Consider the following 21676-nt stretch of genomic DNA (forward strand, 5'->3'; position numbering starts at 1 on the left):
GAGGAGTATGAAATCAAATTAACTCTTCAAGAGCTTCCAAAATCTGAGGTAAAGTTTTTGTAAGAAAGAAAATAGTTCAGAATTGCAAGGTCTGTTCAAGTTCAAATCATAGGAAGGGTTGAGTGCCTCCCTCAGTCATTAAGCCAAATTTTCACATCTGTATTAAAGTAAATTCCAAAACATGAAAGGATTGACAAAGACTGATTCTGATGGTTATGTTTACCTGTTGCTTAGTGAATTCATCCACATCCTCTGATGCAATGGAGACTTTTAACCAGAGGTGTGATTAGTTGCAGAGGCTCATGACCACATTGTCCTGGTGTCCACAATGTCCACTCTTTCAGAACATCCCTGTGCCCAGGTATTCTGGCTGGCAAGGAGGTAGGGGCACTTTCTGTTTGTTTACTTGCCTAACTGGTTTGGGGAGGAGAAACTGAAGTAACTTCTGGTCTCATTACCTCTGTGACTTTCCTAAAACTCCCATTATGTAGCTGAAGTCATAATCTCAAACTGCCAGAAGGTAATGAGAAAATTGCTAACCTCATTGCTCTCCTCTTTGGCTGTATAAGTCTCATAGCTGAAGGGTCTTGCAGTTTTATTGTTCATGCAGCTTCTAATCAGATTTTAAAAGCAATCTAAGATCATGTTTAGGACATGATTTTAGGTTCCTATGAATTGACACAACAGAAAAGCAACAAAGCCAAAAATATCAGTATAAATGTCAGTGGTTTGAAAGGTCACTTCTCCCTGTTTCCCTACCAACATCTTCAGTATAAAACAGTGACTTGTAATGTAGTCACACATCCTGTAGCTCATTCCTTTAGCTAAACAGTCCAATATTGTAATAGCAAATTACTGTAGGAGGAGATGACTTAGTTTCAGCAGGCATGAAGCCTCATTTTACTCAGAGCAGTGTAAATAGGAGTGACTCTGCTGCGGTTACAAGGCTAATGCCACTGGAAGACCTATGAGGAGAGAGGGGAATCAGGCCTGGAGGGTTTCTTTTAATTTTCTTTTAATTTTTCTGTTAATGGGGACATTAATGGTACAGGACTGATGACGGTATTATCACTTCTCTTGGAAACACAGTGCACACTCATTTCTTAAAGTAGCTGGTATGTAGTATATTAGTCTGCTGAATCAGTGATAGTAGCACAACCCACCCCAATCCTGCTGTTGTTGCATAGCTGGAATTCCTCGACTTTAATGAATGTGCTGTCAGCATAAGGATTCCTCTACTCCACTGGTATTGGCAGCTGATAGGCTGAATAAAGTATTTTCTCTTTATTACCTTTTTGCACAACTTAATTGCCACCAGATGATGTGTTCTGCACTCTGAATCATATTTATAGTCAGAAAAATTGAATATTCATAAATACCTTCACACATCAGAGAATATGTCATATAACTAACCATGGTTTTAAGGATGTCACGGTGCGCTTACCTTTTCAATACTCTAGTCAAAATGAGCCTGTGTGGCTTCTATATACAGCACCCCCTGTCCACAGCAAGGCTTGAGGAAAAATGCCTTGCTTCAGGTCTTTTTATCCCATATATGATTAAGAAAATTTGTGAATCAGAATACTATATTTAAGCTTAATTTATCTTTTATTTCATACCTGCTTTTATTGGAGCATTCTTGCAATGTTATTATAGTATATTATTCATCTTCAAAGTTGGTTGCATACAAAGAATTCCCTGTTCTGTTTCCAGTCCTTTCTTTGCAGTCTTCTTTCTCTCCTGTCAGTAGCTGGTCTTCGCTGTCTGTTTCTCAATTTTTGCCTAGATATCACTGTACAATTTCAAATACTGCAGAACATTTCTTGTAACACTGATTTATCATCTCTCTTTTCTTTCATCTTCTCCTTTTAACTAAGACAGCCAGAGGAATAAACTGGAGGCTTTATGAGGAGAGAATAAACAAGGAATAAAGGCTGTTGATCCTGCTATGAGTTTACAGGCTGTATTCTGAAAATGCAGTGACTCCAAAACCAAGGTTAGAGTTCTAAGGGGCACTCAGTGGAACAGTGACTGCAAAGAATAGGAGAGAGAGCTGGATTCCTAGATTGAATAGACTTGGAAAGGTGTCATTACCATCTGTGTAGGATGTCAGAGACTGTTTCAGAGATACCTTGTCCAGCTGTGTTATCCGTACTGCAGGATAGTGAAGGATAGCAAAATGTAGGAGCAACTAGGTGTTTGACACTAAAGCTAGTGAAGTATATTTTCAGCTTAGAAAAGTATAATTTTCTAAATAAGAATGCTTCCTTTATAAGAATTTATCCTAAGGTAGAATGCTTCCTAAGTAAGAACACATCACCTTAGTCAAAGCTGTGAGTTGTTTTGTAGAAGTTCATTTGAGTTTTTCAAATAAAACTCATACAAGTGTCATAATGTTAATGCTGTTTGTCTGACTGACTAGTGCTCAGTTTTGGTCTGTATTTTGTGCCGATATCACTTCCTCAGGGTGTCATTGTGGAGACTTAAGCAGCCTACAAAGTATTGTATGTGAAAACATTTGACGTCAGCTGGTGGAGGGAGGCAGCGTGGTTTCATTGCTTACATTCAGGGCAGCTAGCCAGAACTCCAGGGCTCTAACCCTGCCTCTGCTTTGGGCAGGACTGTCACAGTCTGGACAGATCAATGCAAGCAGAGGAAAAGTTTCATCAGAGAGGTGGTTGAGATAGCATCTAGTACTACAGAATACAATTCAGAGCTTTACAGAGTTATGCAGCACAGCAGGTGGAAGTGAAGAAAAAGGTGTTGTATTGACTAGTTGAAATAGTGGTATTTCTCTAAATGAAAAGGCACCCCTTTTTTCAATTTTGCATGTAGACTTCATGTCTTTTGTTTTGTTTGTTGATCTCAGTGTTTCGGTCATGTAAATCTTGACATTGCATTTACATCTTTTTCCTTGCGACTAAATGATAACTTTAAAGAGTCCCCCTCTTTGTTCTGCAAACTATACCTATCATTATGTCATTGTAAAATATGTATGTAGAACACAAACAAAAGAGGATAGCCTTGCCCCTTTGCAAGGGAGAGCCTGTGTCTTCTCCTGCTTGTTATCTTTATGAAAATGTGATTACATGTATGAGGCAAAATTACTAGTGTTCAAGGGTACTTGCCATGGGAGTGTACTGTAGTTATTCCTGAATGAGACCCAAGAAAAGCAGGTTTGTAAATACACAGGCTTTTCCACTCTTCTTTAGTCTGTGTTTGCTCCTCATGATTGATGAAAACAAGTACCACTAAAGGCCCTTGTGGACTACATTAATTATGCCAGTGGTTGATTGGTTTGGCCCCAAATGTTTCATAACAATGGGCAGATTTAATTAGCAACAGCTCTGATTGCAATAACTTCACAGCCTCCTGGGAGCATCATGCACTGAGCTTCCTTTTGCATTATTGTCAAGCCATTAAACAACATTTAATTTTCTCAAATTAAAAAACACAAAGCATACAATGCATTATATGTAGAAACAATAACAGAACTGTCTTCACATAAGCGATAATAAAAACGTTTCCTTATTAGGTGACTGAATCCTAACATTGCTCTTTCCTGTGATGCTCATTGTAAAAGTTAAATATTTATAATCTGTTTTGCTTGAACAGTACTGCCAAAACCAGTCTTTTGGATTTTCTTCCTTAATTGTAGAGGGCCTCAAAATAAATATGGCTTGAGGTAGTTGTACATGTCTCTGTGGGGAGAAAAGATGGGAACAGGTCTAAAAGGGCTGGAAATACCAAGCAAACACCTTGAAAAATAACACTTTGAGAAACCTGCTCTTTACTCTCACACACAGTAGATTGTTGGGAAGCATTTTTGCAAGCTTGTATCATTTATACAGGTTGTTTGTGTGGCATGTTTAACACTTAAAATAATAATCTTCTGAGCACATAAAGTAATCATGGGTTGTAAAGGATTAAGGATCCTTAGACACTTTAAAACTCTCATTTTACTAGTTCAAAAGTCTTTGTTTCTATGCATTATCTAAGAAGCCTTTAAAATTGTTCTGAATATTCTTCGGACTGACTTTGCTGCTGCTGATCCCTACTGTGTGCAATGGAATGGTTCCAGTTTACAAGAGTAGAAATTTTAGGCTGGAATTTTCAATATGATTGAACGTCTCCCATTCTTCAAAAGCATAGCATTGTTTCACTCTCTCATTATATTTACCATTATCTATTCTGCAGAGAACTATTTCTTTTTGAAAACAGAGATGAAAGTGGGGTTGAATTGGAATTTTTATTTTTAATTCAGATTCCCCTTGGTATTTTCCAAAGTTTGAAGGTAAAGCCAAGCCAAAGATTTGTCTTTGCTCCTGAAACCAAAGCACAGCTGAGCTGTTTAACCACAGCCATATGACAAAAGAAGAAAACAAAAGAAAGAGCAACATAAAACTATATTAAAAGTCATTGGAGCCGAAAGAATTAGTATTAGAATATTCTTACTGGCTTTTACTCTTCTTTGGCTCATCCTCTTTATTGCACACAAAACTTTGCCAAAATCAGTAAACAGTCTTCTGTCTGAATCCTGGAGCTCTCCTCTTATGAATACTGACATCCTACGTGCTATATAAATAGTGTGCTTTGGATATAGTGTGCTGAGGGGCAAAGACCTGTACAGCCTTGAATGAGCCTTGGGCTTTATGCAGGGTTAAAGCAGTGCAGTTACCTTTTGACCAAGCTTCATGTTTGTGTTGTCAAATCTCATTCTGAGGACAAGAGTTTTGGGAGGAGTATCATCAACAGATGATACCACCTTAGAGAATTCGTTGCTCTTTTAAAAGATTTTTCGTTGCATAACACAGTCCTTGTAATTAGAGACAGAAGCAATAATATGCATGTTCATTTTCCACCTGCTTCTTGCCTTCTCCTTGACGAGATGAAGAAGCAAAAAAACAACAAAAACGTGGCCAATTTTTGATTCATCTGTCATAGACTGGCTTTTAAGGGTGTAATTATGTTCTCAGTATTACTACAATTTGTTAATTTTGTGATTGTTTAACCCAAGTAGGTTTTACAGGTGCTTATCTGGGAGGCGATGGCAATGGTAGCATAAATTTTGCATTATGGCTGTCAAAGTAACTGCCTGAAACACTGAAGAAAAAATTGAATATTTCTGTTTCAGCAGCCTGGTTAATTTCTGTGTTCTTGCTCAGTGCCAGAGGGCCAAATTCTTACCATTCTGTAATGCCTCTTGAATCTGCTGCGAATTAGACAAAGGTACAGGCAGTACTGACCATTTTGTAAGATACTCTGACACATGTAAAGGAGAGCTACCAAAATTCAAAATAACATTATTTTCTTTTTTTTTAACATATCTTTATTTAAACTATTAAAGCACATTTTTAAACTATGTATCCCAGATCGCATTCTCATGAAACAGACAGAAATCCTCCTGACTTCTGCTGGCTTCTGCGACAGTAGTCAGGGTTCAGTCTGTAAGGTGGTTGGAAATGAGTTGATACTTAGGAAAGTAAATGTAGGTGGACTGCAGTCACCTCAGGCAGGAGTTAAGTAATAAGGCTGGAAAACACTGCCAACAGCATTAGCAGTGTGACCCTGTGGTAGGAACATGACACAGGCTGCAGCCAGAGATGCCACTGTACGTCTCTGAAAGGAAAATTACTTGAGTGCCTAAGGTCAAGTATCCAAAGTCATATCCATGCACTGGTTGAAATATGTCAGTTTCCCAAATGGGGAAGAGAAACAACTTCTGTTTCATGGAGGGAAAATGCTAGATGAATAAACATTCATGTAAGCTGGTTGAGTTATTTAAGTGCCAAAGTATGAATTTAGGCATCCTTGTTTGCCTATTTTGTTTTTTAATTTTTAGTAGAGCTATTCAAACAAATATGTACCCTCAGCTTACCTGGCAAAGAGTTTCATTTTCACAGCTCTATGGAAAAAGTGAACCAGCTTTATTTTCACTTCAAATCTCTCTCGAAAAATGTGAGATTTTTCCACTGGCAGGAGATTCGCATTTGCTGGTCAATATACTCATAAAGCAAGAATGATAGCTTTGCGCAATTTTGTTTAAAGAATGAGCCTTCAGATTGCTATAGCGAGCTGGCCAGCCAGCCACTGTGTTTGGGAAAAGTCAGTGATTTTCATTTGCTGTAGTTTTGGGTGGTGGCTTTTTTGTTTGGTTGGTTTTGCAGTTTGAACTCAGTGGGGCTGCTCTGCTCTGGCAGGATGAGGCAGCCATATATAGCAGTAGTAGATACCAGTATTTCCTCCTGTGTCAAAAAACCTGATTTCATCCTGTTTGGCAAATAACTACTTTCAGATGTATCCTTGCAGGATGGGGCAGTCATTTGCACATTATCCTCTCTCATATTAAGGAAGTCAGGTTAACAAAGCCTAGAAAGAACAGCTGGAGATGATAATCCATGCTCTTTCTGTTAATTGAGCAAAAGCAGTATGAAACATCTCATCTCCTCAGAAAACCAGATTTTTCACTCTCCATGTGAAGCCTAATGCCATGTCACTTTTTGGCTTTAAATGATTTTTGATATGTGTAAAGGTTCTTTTTAAAGATCCATTGAAGAAGGTAGGGCATAGAAGGTAGTCCTTGGATCATGCCTGGCCCTTTGCAAAGGGTTTTTATCACTTTCACACACTGCTGTTAAAGATTTAACAATAATATGCTGCTTTTGATTAACTGCTCTCTCACATTTCACAGGTGGTACAATAAAATATTTGAGAAGTTTGGTACAAAAAGTTTAGCTCTAATGCAAAACGCATCTTTGAAATAACTCAGATCTCTATAATCTAATGTATACTCACTTCATGTTTCTCTCTTATTTATCTACTGTAGAAGTAAATGTTAATATTTAAACCTTTAGAAACTGATTGTGCCATGTTTGTAAAGGTAGGCTGATTTTGTGTGAGTTTTCAAGTTGGGACAGATCTCACACTGCTATTTCATTCAATCAGAGTAAGAATGGCAAAATAGAAAATAAGATTTTTTTTAAAGAGGTAGTTTGATCTGTTCAATGGTAGTGAAGAGAAAAAGGATCACAAATTAATAGCTGATTAATTTAAATTAGTTACAATTCTAAAGATAATAGAGGATAAATTTGAATACTTGCATAATGTTTCTCATCTGTTTAAGCAAGAAGTTGGGCTAAAATAAATAAACAAGCAGGCAAAGGAACAACCAAATAGAATGCTAAAATAGCAGGCTTTTTGAGGCAAAACAGTTCTTTTTCTTTTGCAGTGACTGTGGTTACAGTCTTTCTCAGTGGTTACAGGATTTCAAATCTTTAGAAAATAAAAAATTGTAGAGGTATGTGCAAAAACTTCCCTAAACCAGAAATTAAAAAACAAAAAAATCTGGCAGAAAAGTGAGTTTGGGTTTTGATTAAATAGCAAGTCATCCCATTACATTTCAGACCTCTGTCTTATACCACCCCCCCACCCCCGCCAAATTTTGCCGGTTGGTAGAATCAGAATTCGTGTATTTCAGAAATCTTGATTTGATATTGATATTGACTTGGCTACTCAGACTCAGGGTAAAAGTTGAGAAAATCTTGGTGTATACCAGTAGATTATATTGCTTATGATTATATTCTTTTCAGGCAAAGTTAAAGAGGGGCTAGTGGTCTCTGTATTTTGAATCTTCAGTGGGGTCCGTGCATTATCAGATGATTTTCCTTGTGCATTGCAGTGTCTTTGCATATGAAACCACACAGATAAATCAGAGCATCTGTCTATGATTTATCCTTCTTTGTTCAATGGACTAAAGTACATAAATTAATCATTAGAGCTGTGTTGAACCAATGAGCTTTTGCTTTTTGAGCCATAACCATCGGCCCAAGCTCCAAAAGTGCAAAATAGTGATCAGCTGTATATTGAGAGCTCTCTGAAAATGCACACAAGGGGCCTGCAATATTTGGTTCCCACAAGTTTTTTCACAAATGAGAAAGAATATGGGCAGGAAAGTTGCCAGCTTCCTCCAGGCTGTGAGAACCCTCATGCTGATGTGCATCTGAACCTAACATAAATCAAAACATGTGGCGCCAGATGAGTATTAATGCTGTAATTTAGTCCTAGGTTTTGGTTGCCATCTAGATATTTGGTCTAAGGTTGAGTGTTTATTAATGTTACCTATTCCTTAAAATCAATACTTGGTCCATGAACAAATATTAGGCTTAACTGGAAACATACATGCACATGAATATATTCAGCTGAGACCTGATGCATTGTTCATTGAATTTAGTAGGTGTTTTTCCATGGGTTTTTCTTGGGGGAAACCTGGCCCACCTAAATTCTCTTTGTTTGATCCAGGTTCATGAACAGCCTTTATAAGAAGCTAGTACCATGAACAAATTAATTCTTGCATTTTTTTTTAGCATTGTACTCCACTTGATTTCAGTTACAATCGAGGTTATTTGAAAGTGTCAGGAGGTGGCAGGCAGACAAATTCTTGTAAGAACAGCTGTCCTTGTTTGAAAAAAACCAATCTTCTTAAAAAACTCTGGTGTGAGATACCCATGTCCATGAGGGACAAGGAAACTACTGGCTGTACATAGAGTATAGGAAGTTGGCATTCAAAGTGCCTTATACCACTTTGTCTACCTCTTCAGAGAAGGAATCTGTCATGCTAGAGAACGTCTGGGCAAAAGCTGGAAACCCTGAAAAAACTAGAAAGCCATGGAATTACATCTTTCCTTTACTAGAATGAAATAATTTGAGGAAATTTTGTCATTTGTATTAGCTATGGTTATAGCGGGAATTGATGGATTCTGGGTGATGAAATCACAGGTAAAGAGTCTGTTAGTTTACCTTGAAGGGGCATGTTTGCTGTTTGCTGAGTTTGAATGATGGAGCTACTGCTGTAGTGGACCATTTTGCCATTCAGTCAATTTCAACTCCTCTGCAGGAAGTGCATAACTTGAATAGAAATTGTCCCACTTCCCACTTTCCTTTCTAAAGTGAACATTTTGGTCAGATGTGGAAATACAATTTGTTGTAATGTAAGTGGAATTCCATTCAATGAAACTCGAATACTATGAAAACTAGTTAAAAATATAAAACCATATTGTGATCAGTTTCCTTGGGCTCTATTAACTTCACTGGTTCAAAGAGGGTTCATCCTAAGGAAATGGATCAAATTCTTATTCTCATGAGATGTGAAATTTCTTGGAGAGATTCATCAGTATCAATAGGATGACTATTTAGCCATCCTAATCATGGTGTATTGAAATAAACTAGCACAAAGCTTCTGTAAATTAGTACTTGAAGTGCACTTAAATTAGGTCTAATTAACTAGGACAGACAGATGATTTAAATAACACTTTGATTAGCAGAAGTTGTCATACAATTTAGGTATACTACAATTTCAGCGTGATTATATTCTGTCTGTATATCCTCCCAGAAACAGGGTAGAACTGCAATATTACTACCTGTGATGTTTCACTGCACCCTCTAGAACTTGCTTATCACTTTTGGAAGTATTTTTGTTCACAGGTTTCTTGTTACCTGCTTTCTATAGGGGACATTAAGCTTCAAGCTCTCATAAATCTCCATTTACCCTGAAAACCAGGCTGTTTAAATTGTCCTTTCATGGCCTGTTATGATAATGAGAAAAGGAGGGAGAAGAAACCAACTGAAAACAGAATTTCTTGGAGTGAATTCTGTTTGTTATATACACATTGTGGGGTCAACAAAATTCGAAGGAAAAGTTTGTATAGTGGCAGGAAATGTTAAAGTACCATACAGATGCCTCTAATTTTCTGCAGATTTAGCAACTTGTTTCTGTGTAACACACTGAAATTTAGGCATAAATACCTCTATTTATATTTATGCAAAAAAACCCAACTCAAATTACTTATAATCATGAAGTTCCACATGTTGGGAGAAGTTGTGATAAGAACACAACAGAAAAACTGCTTGAGTTTCTGAAAGGTCTGTTACAATACTAACAAGATGATTATCCTAACATACGTAATATAGCACTTGGTGTTTTAGATGTGCAATAGAAAAATACACAGTTAGATTATTCAGGATGACTTTTCCAGAAAAGTCACTGCTATTCTCCTCTAGGACATTCCCTAGTAAACATTAATTAACATTTTAGATAGTCCATCACAGATGAGTAAATGGAGTCTTTAATAAATAAAGATTTACAGTCTTACATCCTATTACCACTGAGGTTTTTTTCTTTAAAATTAACTTAGATAATTTAATTTTTTTTAATTAACTTTAATTTTCTTTTAAAAAATTCTTGTAAATTAAATTGATTTATTGAAATCCAGACTGTTTTCTTAGGGAGGACTAGCAAAAAAATCAACCAAAGATTTTATACAAAACATGAAACTCCTTCTCAAGTTTTTCATTAAATAAATGTATTTCTTATTGACAGAAGATGCAGCATTTCAGCTGGTTGTTTGTAATGGACTGTACAGACATCTTAAAGCAGAACATGCAATATGTATTTAGCAACCAGTAATGGAAAGGGAAGAAATGGAATAGCCATTTATAAGCCTAAAAGAAAATGTAGTTTGGATAGGAAATGCAGGAAGGTTTATTTACCTGAAATAAATTACCCCAGCTAAGCTATAGCACTGGCTAACATGGTAGGCTATGCAGAAAGGATTTTTTTAGCCATGTTTATTTATTTGTTTCTTACTAAGGTGCTTGGAAAATATCTCTTTTTTTCTGGCGAGGTAAAATTGAAGGAACTAAGTAAAATAACAACAGTGTAAGCACATTCTTTGAAAAGAAGAAACTGGAGCATCAGTGCTTTTCTCTTCCCAGAAGGAATGTTATTGTAGTAACACATTCCATAGAAAGTTTGATGCATTTTAATGAGTAAGGTATTTATCCTGCTTTTATTGTGGCATAGATCCTTTTCCATACTGTTCACTTTATGAACTTCTGGCATCCATCTGTTATGGTTCCAGTTCATAGTTGTTGTCAGATTGTTTGGACAAACTGTCAGAGATTTTCTAAGTTAATGACATTTATCACTGGTTCTCCTGGGAAATGAACATTGGTTGACCATGGCTCTTCTGACATTACAAAGGCAATTATTTTCAGTGGTATGGTAGCTCTTGTGATAAGAGCTCTTAGCATCACAGGGCTACAGTTGCATCTTTCCACTACTCCTCTTGTTGAAAGAAAATTGAAAGAAAAGTCTGGAAGGGGATGAATGGCTCCCTCAGACAGGAAATCACCCAGAGGATTAATGTTCTGGTTCTAGCAGGCAGGATTACAGATAAGCACTTTATACCAGTTTTCCTTTAGGTAGGAACAATGTTCTCGTGGGGAAAACAAACAGAGAAGTAGTAATGGTGACACAAATGGTTATATCAAAAGTGTATAAAACATTAGACTTCAGAAATTACTCTGTTGGGCAAAAGGCCTGATAGCTGACCTGAAGCTCATTAGCAATTGTATAAGGGAGAAAAATGATAAGCTAATCTGCACTTTTGTTGAATGAAGTTAATGAACTCTCTTCAGCAGATTTGTAATAAGACTCAGTCATTTGGCTCACAGAGAACTCACAGATGTAGTATCACATTCTTTTCTTTTTCCTAATTTGTTAGAAATATTATAGATTTTATCTGAAAATTAATTTAAGCTCAGTGATAAGTGTTCCTCTGCTTGTTAAAATTTCCCATCTGTAAGGAAAAGATAAGAAATTAAGAGTTTCAAAAAGGGCAAAGTCCTTCCTCTTAATCTTTAAACCTTCCTTTGATTACTGTCTGCACTGTTTCCAGTCTCACTTGTGATGTTAAGTTCAAGCAGTCTTCTGACTGTCCCTTCTAAAGTTACAAGCCATGTTTTCAGCCCTCCTAGGACATCTTTCCCATAATTCTGCTTTTCTGTACCTCTGAGATTTAAAACCTGACATAAGGGAACAAAAGGACCAGCAGAAACACAACCTAGTGCAAAAGATACAAATTTCTGGCTCGAGCAACAGCTCGTAGAAAATCTTGTCTCAGCAAGTAAACCAGTAAAGACCAGTTATCTGGGTCTAACACTGTCTCCTAAATCACCTCAAGAGAGGTAACTGCACTGGCCCATGAGCCAGCAGTGCAGTCCTTCACAGGTTGTTTCAATCAGTAAAAACTAGACCTTTACAGAAATAAGGGAGTGTAGCTTATGCCCACAGCTGAAACAGTTAGTATGTGCTTCTGCACTGGGAATTTTCCATCACACCCTCTCTGCTCAGATATATTTTGTTTATCTGAGTGACCTGATTATGTGGCCTTTATACATCAGTGTATTTTCTAAACAAAGCCTGGAGAATACAAATACAAAGCTGGGGTTGAGGAGATAAGAATACCTGCACATCTGCCACATTAAGTTGCTAGTTACAAGGATGTAAACCAAGACAAGGTCACAGTAACTAATGTCACAGTCCCTAGGTTTATCAGTATGAAAGAGACATTAATTTAGTGGAGTCTAAAGAGGAGTAATTATTTCCTCTCTCTCATGGCAGCCGCTTCACCCCATGTGCTCTTTTTTGCTTGATTGTATACAAAACATAAAAAGTTAACAACAAAGCTAAGTGAGGAGTTTTCTAGAGTTGTCACAGCTTGTTATTTGATAGTCATCATAATCCAGATTCACTGAGGGGAAGATTTATTTTGGCTACTCTAGGAGGATGTTGGTGACAGATTTTTACTTTGTCAAACATAGTTATTTCTGTGAAGGTTTCAACATGCAAAAAATCCTATTTCCCTTTTTTAAAGAGTGTTTCTGTATATAATACAGTGATTTTCTAAGTACACATTATTATCTAAACAATGGAAATTTGAGAGGTATTCAGTCACTGTTTATGTCAGTGGGTAGACCAAGACAAAAATGTGCAAAATCATCAGCTTATCTGGATACCCTGTTCAAATACTATATGAAACAAAAGAGGAAAAAAGTCAGCTAAAGACCTCCATCTGTGCCTTGTGTTATCAAGCTAGCAAATGATATTATCTTTTTCTTTTTTTTCATATTTTGCATGGATTGGAAAAAAGCACACTGTTGCTGTAAACCAGGCCATTGTATAGATTGAATTGTGCACCATTTAAAGTATGAAGGTGTTTAGCTTTCTGCCACCTTTTCTCCTACGACAGAAGTCTTACTGATTTTGGGAACTTACATATGCAAAAATCTGTCAAGGAGCAGTAGTATTCTCAACGTGATTAGTGAATTTCTTTCAGTGCCTACAATTTGCAAATAATTTTCTGAACTCTGTGGATAGAAGAAAACAAGATTACCCTAGAGTAGAAATTTATTAAAATGCAATAGAATATTCAGTCAGGATTCAACTTGCTCTTTGTTGTGCGCTGAACTATTAAAAGCGGAAAAGTAAATCCTTTAACTCGTTTGAAAGAAGAGCAAATATTACCCGCTTTTTAAAATTTTTATTATAACATTAAAATGACTCTTCTTTAACTAAAGTGAATCTCTTATACATCTCTTACTAGTTTGAAATTTTCCATTTAATAATTTGAACATCTGTAGCATGCTTAATATTCTTGCTTTTCAAATATTTAATATTTTTTTCCTATTGGATAGTTTGGGAATTATTTAGAAATGTATTTTTTAACAATCTAAATTTCATACTATAAGTGACTGATTTTAAAGTCCACGGAAAAATAATGACTTGAATACATAGTCTTTCTTGTTTACTGAAGTTACACATGGAGTTTATTAGCGACCAAAAATCTTCAGCAGAGGTGTTATTTTACTGATTGGTGTAAACTGACAAGCCTTCTCAGGCCCTGTGGTTTCTGCCCTTTCCCCCTTGCCTCATAGTTTCATGTAAAGGCTGAGAATGTATAGATATGAAAGTTTTTCACACATTCTGAAAGATTTCAGACATACTGACTGCATGACATAAAAATGTATTCTTCTTCTGGGTCTTTGCTCTCCAGAGCAAATGATACATTGCCAATACCAGAATCACCAGAAAAGAACGTGGAAGAATTCTCACTGTGTTAAGAGGTTGCTTCAAAACTGAAAAGAACGAGCAGAATATAAACATCCAAATGAATATCTAGATGAATAATTCACGTAAGGAATCCTAAGCAGTTGGATTTTTACTATTCTCTATGAAAAGAGTATGTACTTTAGGGACTGTGAAATGCATGAGGATTTTTTTAAGGTCACAAAGTATTTGTGTATTCAGAGATTATATCAAGTATAGGAAAGGGGGCATTCAGGATATTATTAGGACTATAAAATGAGGCAGCTGCATGAAAAGGAAACTAAAGTTTCTAACAATATATAGCCTAAACCAATGTAGCTGGTATTTGAGCTGGAGCAAGCCTTCACAAAGAAAATCCTTATATACAATCCAAGAAATACATAAAACAGATATAAAATCTGTTTGATAAATCGAGTAGGCTCTTCCCATCTGTCTTCTTCAACACTGTTTCTTTTCCATCCAAAAGCATCGTCATGTGATCAGGAACTTCAGTCAGCCCTGGAGGAGGCAAAGCAGCCCCAGAAAGACAATGTGTTCATTCCAGAGTGTGCTCAGGGCGGCCTCTACAAACCAGTGCAGTGCCATCCTTCCACGGGCTACTGCTGGTGTGTTCTTGTGGATACGGGACGTCCCATCCCCGGTACATCAACAAGGTAAGGGAGTACACAGCTCACAAAAACTCTAGTAAGGACATGCCCTAGTGTCCATCGACTATCATGTAGGTTTCTGTTGCTGGCGGAATTATGTCATATAAGGTTTTTCCACTATAAAGTGAAATATTTTGGGACATCAAAAATTAAGGCCAGATGGCCAAGGACTCTTTCACTGCAATGGCACAGGCAGTTGCCATCCTAGTCCTCTTCTTTACTCCTATTTTGTGCTGGGAATCCAAAGTTTGGAGCATATAATGAATAATCCCGGAGGAAATCCCACACTCTTTATCCTGAATATAAAAGAGCCAAGAAGGATAGTCTATGACAGAAACCATGTCCAACCTCAGAAATGCTTAGTTATTTTTTCAGCAACCTCCTCAACTGTTTAATATGATGGGCTTTGATGGAACAACTCCTTGGGAACCCATAGAGAGGAAATATCATTCTAGTATGTTATTAATAGAAGGTTGGAGTTCAGTCATCTCAGCTGAGCCGGATACATGGTAAAGTGTTGTGAGCCACATAGTGCAGATGTAGGCAAAGCACATATCAGGTTCCAAAGGATGTTATTTAGGTTGGTTATTGAGGTTTGGCCCTTGTAGGAATGCTATAGAAGCTGATACAGAGCTGGCAGGCAGTATAGGTTTCTTGATGCAATCATAACTCTTTTATAACTTAAGCAAAATCTTTTTTATCATTTGCATAAGGTTTGTAAAAGAAACATGCCTTATAAGGCACTTGCTGTAAAATAGTATATTCTTGGGGAGGATTTTTTCACATATTCTTCTAGTACTGATTTATTGCTAGCTGTTTATACCATAGTCTAGACTATGCCAATTACAGTGTCATCTGAAGTGGTCTTGATGATCTTTGTGGTCTGTTCCAACCTTAAGGATTCTTTTATCACTTAAAGTCTCTGTTGATCAACTGTTTCTGGCAAGTTGAGGTCAAAACATAATAGTCTAAATTCGATCCTAAAATTGTAGGATCGGTGTACATATTGTATAAGGATCTAAAGATGACCTCTAGAGATTCCAGACACTCTTTTATGCTATTTCTCTGTTCTCCACCCCTAGGTTTGTTCACTGTTTCATCTTTTTACTGTTAATCCTTCTTTGAATTATTAGCTTAAATAATTTTATTTCCTATTCTCTAATTTGAGTCCAGATCATCAAGCAGTGGGGCTTCTGTTGTGGTTTTGCTTTTGTTGAGTTTTGGGTTTTGATGGGATCTTTTTTGTTTCTTGTTTTTAGTTTGATTTGGATTTTTTCTTGTGGGTTTTTGGTTTGGGTTTTTTTTTGGGGGGAGAGGGGTGGTTGTAGTATTGTTTCTTTTTTTTATTTTATTACAGAGTCACAGAATAGCTGAGATTGGTAGGGACCTCTGGAGGTTCTCTGATCTAATCCTCCTACTCAAAGCAAGATCATATAGAGTGGATTACTCAGGACTATGTCCAATTTAGAATCCATAGCCTCTCTAAGCAGCCTGTTTTAGTGTTTGATTACCATCATAGTTAAAAATAAGTTTTATATTACCTCTGAAATTGAAATTTTCAGTATTTTATTTTGTGTCCATTGTCTTTTTTCCTGCCACTGGACATCAGGAAGAAGATTATAACTTCTCTTTCATTATTTTCCTCTCTTTGGATACTTAGAGACAACATTAAGATCCTTCCTGAGCCTTGTCTTCTCCAAGATGAACACTGCCAGCACCCTTTCCTTACTATATTAAATGCTCCAATCCCTTAATCATATTCATGGCCCTTTGCTAGACCCACTCCAGGATGTCCGTGTCTCTGTTGTTTGGGGAGCTGAACACAACACTGCAGATAAGTCTCATTCCGCCATTGTGAATGAGAGGACAAGGATCTCCTCCCTTGGCCTGATGGCAGTGCTTTTTCTGATGCAGCCCTGGAGGTTATTGGCCTTCTTTTCTGCCTTATACTCAGCATCCATCAGAAATCTCCATAAGTTGCTTTCCAGCTGGTTGGCCCCATATGACCTGGTGCAGGGAGTTAATCTTTGCTAGGGGCGAGAGTTTTGCATTTTCTATTTTTTTTTAACTTCATGAGATTCCTGCCAGCCCATTTCTGCAGCCTGTTTAAGTTCTTCTGAATGGCAGCACAACCGTCTTGTGTATCAGACACTTGCTCCCAATTTTGTGTCATCTGCAAACTTACTAAAGTCGTTCCATGTCCCAGTGTCCTGGTCATTAGGGAAGAAGTTAAACAGTACTGTCTCTACAAGCTTTGGGGCACTCCATTGGCAGCTGGCTACCAGCTGAAATGTTTTTGCTGATCCCAACTATTTGAAACTGGCTGTTCAGCCAGTTTTCAGCACAACTCGCTGTTCATTTATCTTGTACATACTTCCTCAGTTTGTCTATGAGAATGTGATCAGAGACAGTGTCAAAAACATAGCTAAAATTAAGATAAATAATATCTGCCCACGTCACCTTTTATGCTTATAGAAGCATAAAAGCTTCTATAGAAGCTACAGCATTGGCCAAGTATGATTTCCTCTTCATAATTCCATCCTTACTACTCGCAGTCACCTCCTTCTTCATATGTTTTGGAATAGCTTCTAGGAGGATTTACTTTGTCACCTTCTCAGAAAGTGAGGTCAGGCTCTCTGGCTTATTTGGCTCTTCTTTGCCCTTCTTCAAGTGACATTTTCTTTCTTCCAGTTCCCAGGAACCTTCCCCAGTCAGTACAGCCTTTCAGATATAATAGAGAGTGGCCCACAAATCAGCCAGCTTCTTCACCACTTGTGGGTGCATCCCATCAGGTCCCATGGAGTTGTATGTGTTCAGTTTGTTCAAATAATCCCTGACTTGATCCTTCGTGGCCCAGGATAAGTGTTCCTTGCTCTAGACTTTACTACTGCTCTCAAGGACCTGGGGTTCCTGGAGACTGGTCTTACAAGTCAAGGCTGGGGAGGAGGAGCCATTGAATACTTCTGCCTTCTCTCTGTCACAAGGTCTCTTATCCCACCCAGCAGCAGGCTCACACCTCCCTTGTCTTCTTTTTGCTGCTGATACAGATGTAAGAAGCTCTTCCTGTTGCCTTCATGCTCCTTTACAAGATTCCTAACCCCATCTCTGTGCACTTCAGCAATGTCTGTTTATTCCTTCTTTATCAGCTGACCAATTGTATGCTTCCTTTTTAAATCTTTTAAATTCTGTTAGGTACACTTGGTTCATCTGTGTGGGCTTCCTGCCACATCCTGCAAGATGAACCATTTATGAACCTGGAGGTGATGATCCTTAAAAATGAACCAGCTTGCTTTCCTATTCATGTGTATATTGTGCATGCAGTATGTTCCATTTTGGCTCCTACTGTCATACAGACTGGAAGTCTAGGTCTTCCCAACCCCTTGATGAATCACCTATGGAACTAAAATCCATCTCTGTCTCTTTTTTTTCCCTGTTTGGTCTGCTGGGCTCTTGTTTTTGGCAACTACACAGTCACTCAGCTGTGGGAGAAGAGGCGACAGGAAGACCTTTCACTGTGCTGCGTGTCTCCAAAGTTGGAAGGCTAGAAAATTGGATTCAGTCTTTCCATGCATATGATTTAGACACAAAAGTGTCTGATGACTGATACTAAAAAGATCAGCTGCTATGTTATTGACCATTTCTAATTTTTCAGCTTTGTTAGACTTAAGGTCAGTCTTCAGTGAAGCTCTGCAGAAGTAAAATTTAGTGATATCCCCAAAGAGAACATTTCTGAGCACAGATGGGTAAGGAAAGTACTCAGCTTTTGGAATTTCATACTAAATAAAGAATGACTGGTGTATTTAGGAATCTACAGTCTTGGTAAACAAGCAGGTGGGATTACTGCCTGGAGTTTAAGCAGAACGTCTAGACCTCATTTCTGAGAAATATTTAGGTGGCTGGAGTCCCATTAATTATTTCTTGATTTTATTTTTTTTTATGTATTGATAAAACTATTTTTTTTCTCAGGCAGAGGGAATTAAAGGGGAATCAGAATATAATGAGGAATATACACTTGTCTTTTTGTAGTTCTTAAAGAATGGAAAGAATGAATATGTGAGTCTTTTCTATTTTAAACAACTAGGGGCTTGTGCAAAATTTGGTGTACTCTCTTTCAGTTTTCCACTGCAAAATACAAATTAAAAGATGTTAAAACTCTGATAACATCAGTACTTCTGGTAGCAAGATGGATGCATAGCATACTGAAATCCCTGTTCTGCAAATGAGGATCAGGTCACTAAAGGAGAGCACCAAAAGGATATACAGATCAGGGAAGCTGTTGCTAGAACAACATTTTGCTTGTCATTTGCATGAGGATGATACTTGTCATATTATAAGGTTCTGAACACCTCAATAAATGGTAGTCACATTGAATAAGACCCTCAAAATGAAGGAAAGTTATTAGCACTAATTTACCTTCTAATACACTGTCATCTGAAAAAGGACAAATCATTTGTCAGTGAGGGTATTTCAGAAAAAAATAAACTCATTCTAGAGTTAAAGGTATGTCAGTGAAGAACCCCTCTAGGACATTTATGACAATAAAACTTACTGAAATAGGTGAAGTTGTGGAATAAATCTGTATTGAAAGGGAGTAATGCATTTAAAGGCTAAAAACAACCATTCTCACAAAAGCCTAGCAGTGTAGTTCACACCAGCTGGGTCCCAATGCCTCTTGGAAATCACAGCATGAACCTCAGCCTTTTGTCTCAGTTGACATCATGGGGCTGTGTTCTCACATGTGAAATTTTAGCAACTAGGATCTTGTGGAGAGTAAACCCCAAACTGGCACAAGATTCTCTAAACTTAAAAAGGAACATAAATCATCTGTTTCATGACACTGCCCACACTGTAGAATCCCTGTGGAAGCCTCCATCCTCTACTGCTTTGTACACCTCAGTAAATCTTAGTGCTTCCCAGCAGAGTGATCAGAGGTGTAAAGCAGTCTTGCTAAGCCCTTGCCAATTCTAGATATACGTTTACTGCTAGGGATTCTTTCCCCTTTTAAATTCAGAAGAGTAACTTGGGATGTCTTTTAACGACACTATTTTTAACCTGACAGTGCTCCATTCTGACATGCTATCCTGTTCCCACTCTTTCTCCATGAAAACTGAAGCAAGTCTGTTTTTCTTATCAGTTTTTAGCATGGCTATTCCTGTATGGTAAATTTAAAATTGCTTGTTTTCTTTCTTCAGTTGCTCTAAAGAGTTAAATGTAGACTTTTCACATTGCAGCATTTTAACACCTTTTGGGCTTTTATAGATTCAGTTTGTATATGATGAACTATGTGTGTATTCAACAAAAGTATCAGCCAAAAGGGTAGAAGAGTAGAGGCCAAAAAATAAAATGCAGGCACAGAGCAGCCACAGTAATGGAAGAGAAGGAGGCGAATGCAGAGTCAGGTATCAAATTAATCAGGGGCCAGGCTGTTTGCCAGATACTGCATTAGTGAGTGTTGCTCAGAAACTGCCCTTTCAATGTTTTCTTGGCTGATTAAGGTGGTCATCCATCAAGTATCTGAATCCAACCCATGTTATCAAAGCACCTTCTATTTCTGCCATTCTTTAGGGTAAAAAAGAGTCTCTAGTTCTCCCACGTCCATGAAAATGATACTGTACCTTCTTGCAGCAGCCAAAATTTGATGGGCCAGTAGTCAGTTTCATCAGATGATGTAGAAATAAATTAAGCCCTCAAAAGAGAAATAATATTGCAGTTTTCTATGCTGCCTGACAATTAAGAGCAAAGTATTTAGGCATTATTTTTAGAAGCAGGATGTCCTGAATCCAGGACATTTCCACCGTTCAGTGTTTTTAAAAATGTTTTGTCCCAAAAATTTGGATCAGTTTATTTTAATAAGTTATTTTAGTATGCCGCTCAGTAAATGGGATTTTTGATTAAGTTGGAGTAGGAGAGCTTCAGTTATATAGACTATGAAAGAATCTAGATTCAGTGAACAGTATGTGGACACGTATGTATGTAGACACAATTAATGTTAGTTTAACTGAGAATTGAATCTTTCTCTGAAATGCTACCTGCTAAGATCTGCAACTTCAATCTACTTTAGGACAATAAATTAAAAATTTCTCAGAAAAAGAGACAGTCAAGTTGAGTGAAAAACCACCATGCATTGATGGTGGGACACAGAAAAAGAGGTGAGATTCAGCAGCAGATGCTCCCATCTCTCCTGGTCTTGCATAAAAGGTACTGCTAGTGGTGTTGCATGAGTCACTGTTTGTTGGAAATACAAACAGCACAGTTTCTTTTTACCAGTTAGACTAACAAAGTGACTTTAAGTAAACTCAGTAAGCATAGAAGAGCCAAAACATTCCAGTAGCAGGTGGAGATTCAGTCTTTTTCACAATTCACTTCAAGCAGTTCTGGCCCAATTACCTTCCTTCTGGAAATCACTTTTTCACTCTTGTTCAAAACATTAATTGGTTAACCCTTCTTACTTAATTTTTTTTTTTTTGAGAAAATACAGTAGCACGTGAATTTAGAGCTGCAGTAGGACCTAATTACTAATTTTGAAATTGTTTCTCTGGTGTTTCTCAACATGAATATTGTCTACGATATTGTTTATGGCCCTTTTGTTTTATGGGTGGAAGACAGCCTTATTTTTTCTTGCCTCTGTGGAGTTTCTTTGGTATACTTTTCAAAATATTTTTCATTTTCTATTAGTTTATAGCAATTCTTAGTCTTGCTCTCAGTAGAATGGCTTTAGAAAAGAGAATATTTTTTAGTTTGATACCAACTCCAGGAGAATAAAGGTGGTTTCTTTGAGGTAAGTGAAAAATAGACAGAAAAGTTTGCATTGCCCTCTGAAAGAAAATGTGGGCTTATTCCCTGAATACATGAAGGTATGAGGACTACAAAATTGGAAATAAATTAATTTTTAATCCAATTAACCTTGGTTTTATTCTCTCCCTGTTTGTTCTTTAGGTATGAACAACCTAAATGTGATAATGGTGCCAGAGCTCACCCAACAAAAACAAAGGATTTGTACAAAGGACGCCAGCTTCAAGGTCAGTGAAACTGATAAATTTAAGTTTATGCATTCCAATGCTTTATTTATTTACTACAGTAAATT

General features: G+C 37.3%; 1 protein-coding gene across 2 annotated transcripts in view; it reads left to right on the forward strand.

The window, feature by feature from the left end:
* Positions 1-21676, forward strand: part of SMOC2 (SPARC related modular calcium binding 2) — a 137747-nt gene that overhangs the window by 79730 nt on the left and 36341 nt on the right. For both annotated transcript variants that reach the window (XM_083858531.1, XM_083858532.1), the window contains exons 8-9: positions 14412-14598; positions 21529-21611. In XM_083858531.1, the coding sequence (XP_083714657.1) occupies positions 14412-14598; positions 21529-21611 (270 nt within the window). The remainder of the gene's footprint in view (positions 1-14411; positions 14599-21528; positions 21612-21676) is intronic.

Source organism: Zosterops lateralis (assembly GCF_965231275.1).
Source record: "Zosterops lateralis genome assembly, chromosome: 3".
NCBI classification, from domain to species: domain Eukaryota; kingdom Metazoa; phylum Chordata; class Aves; order Passeriformes; family Zosteropidae; genus Zosterops; species Zosterops lateralis.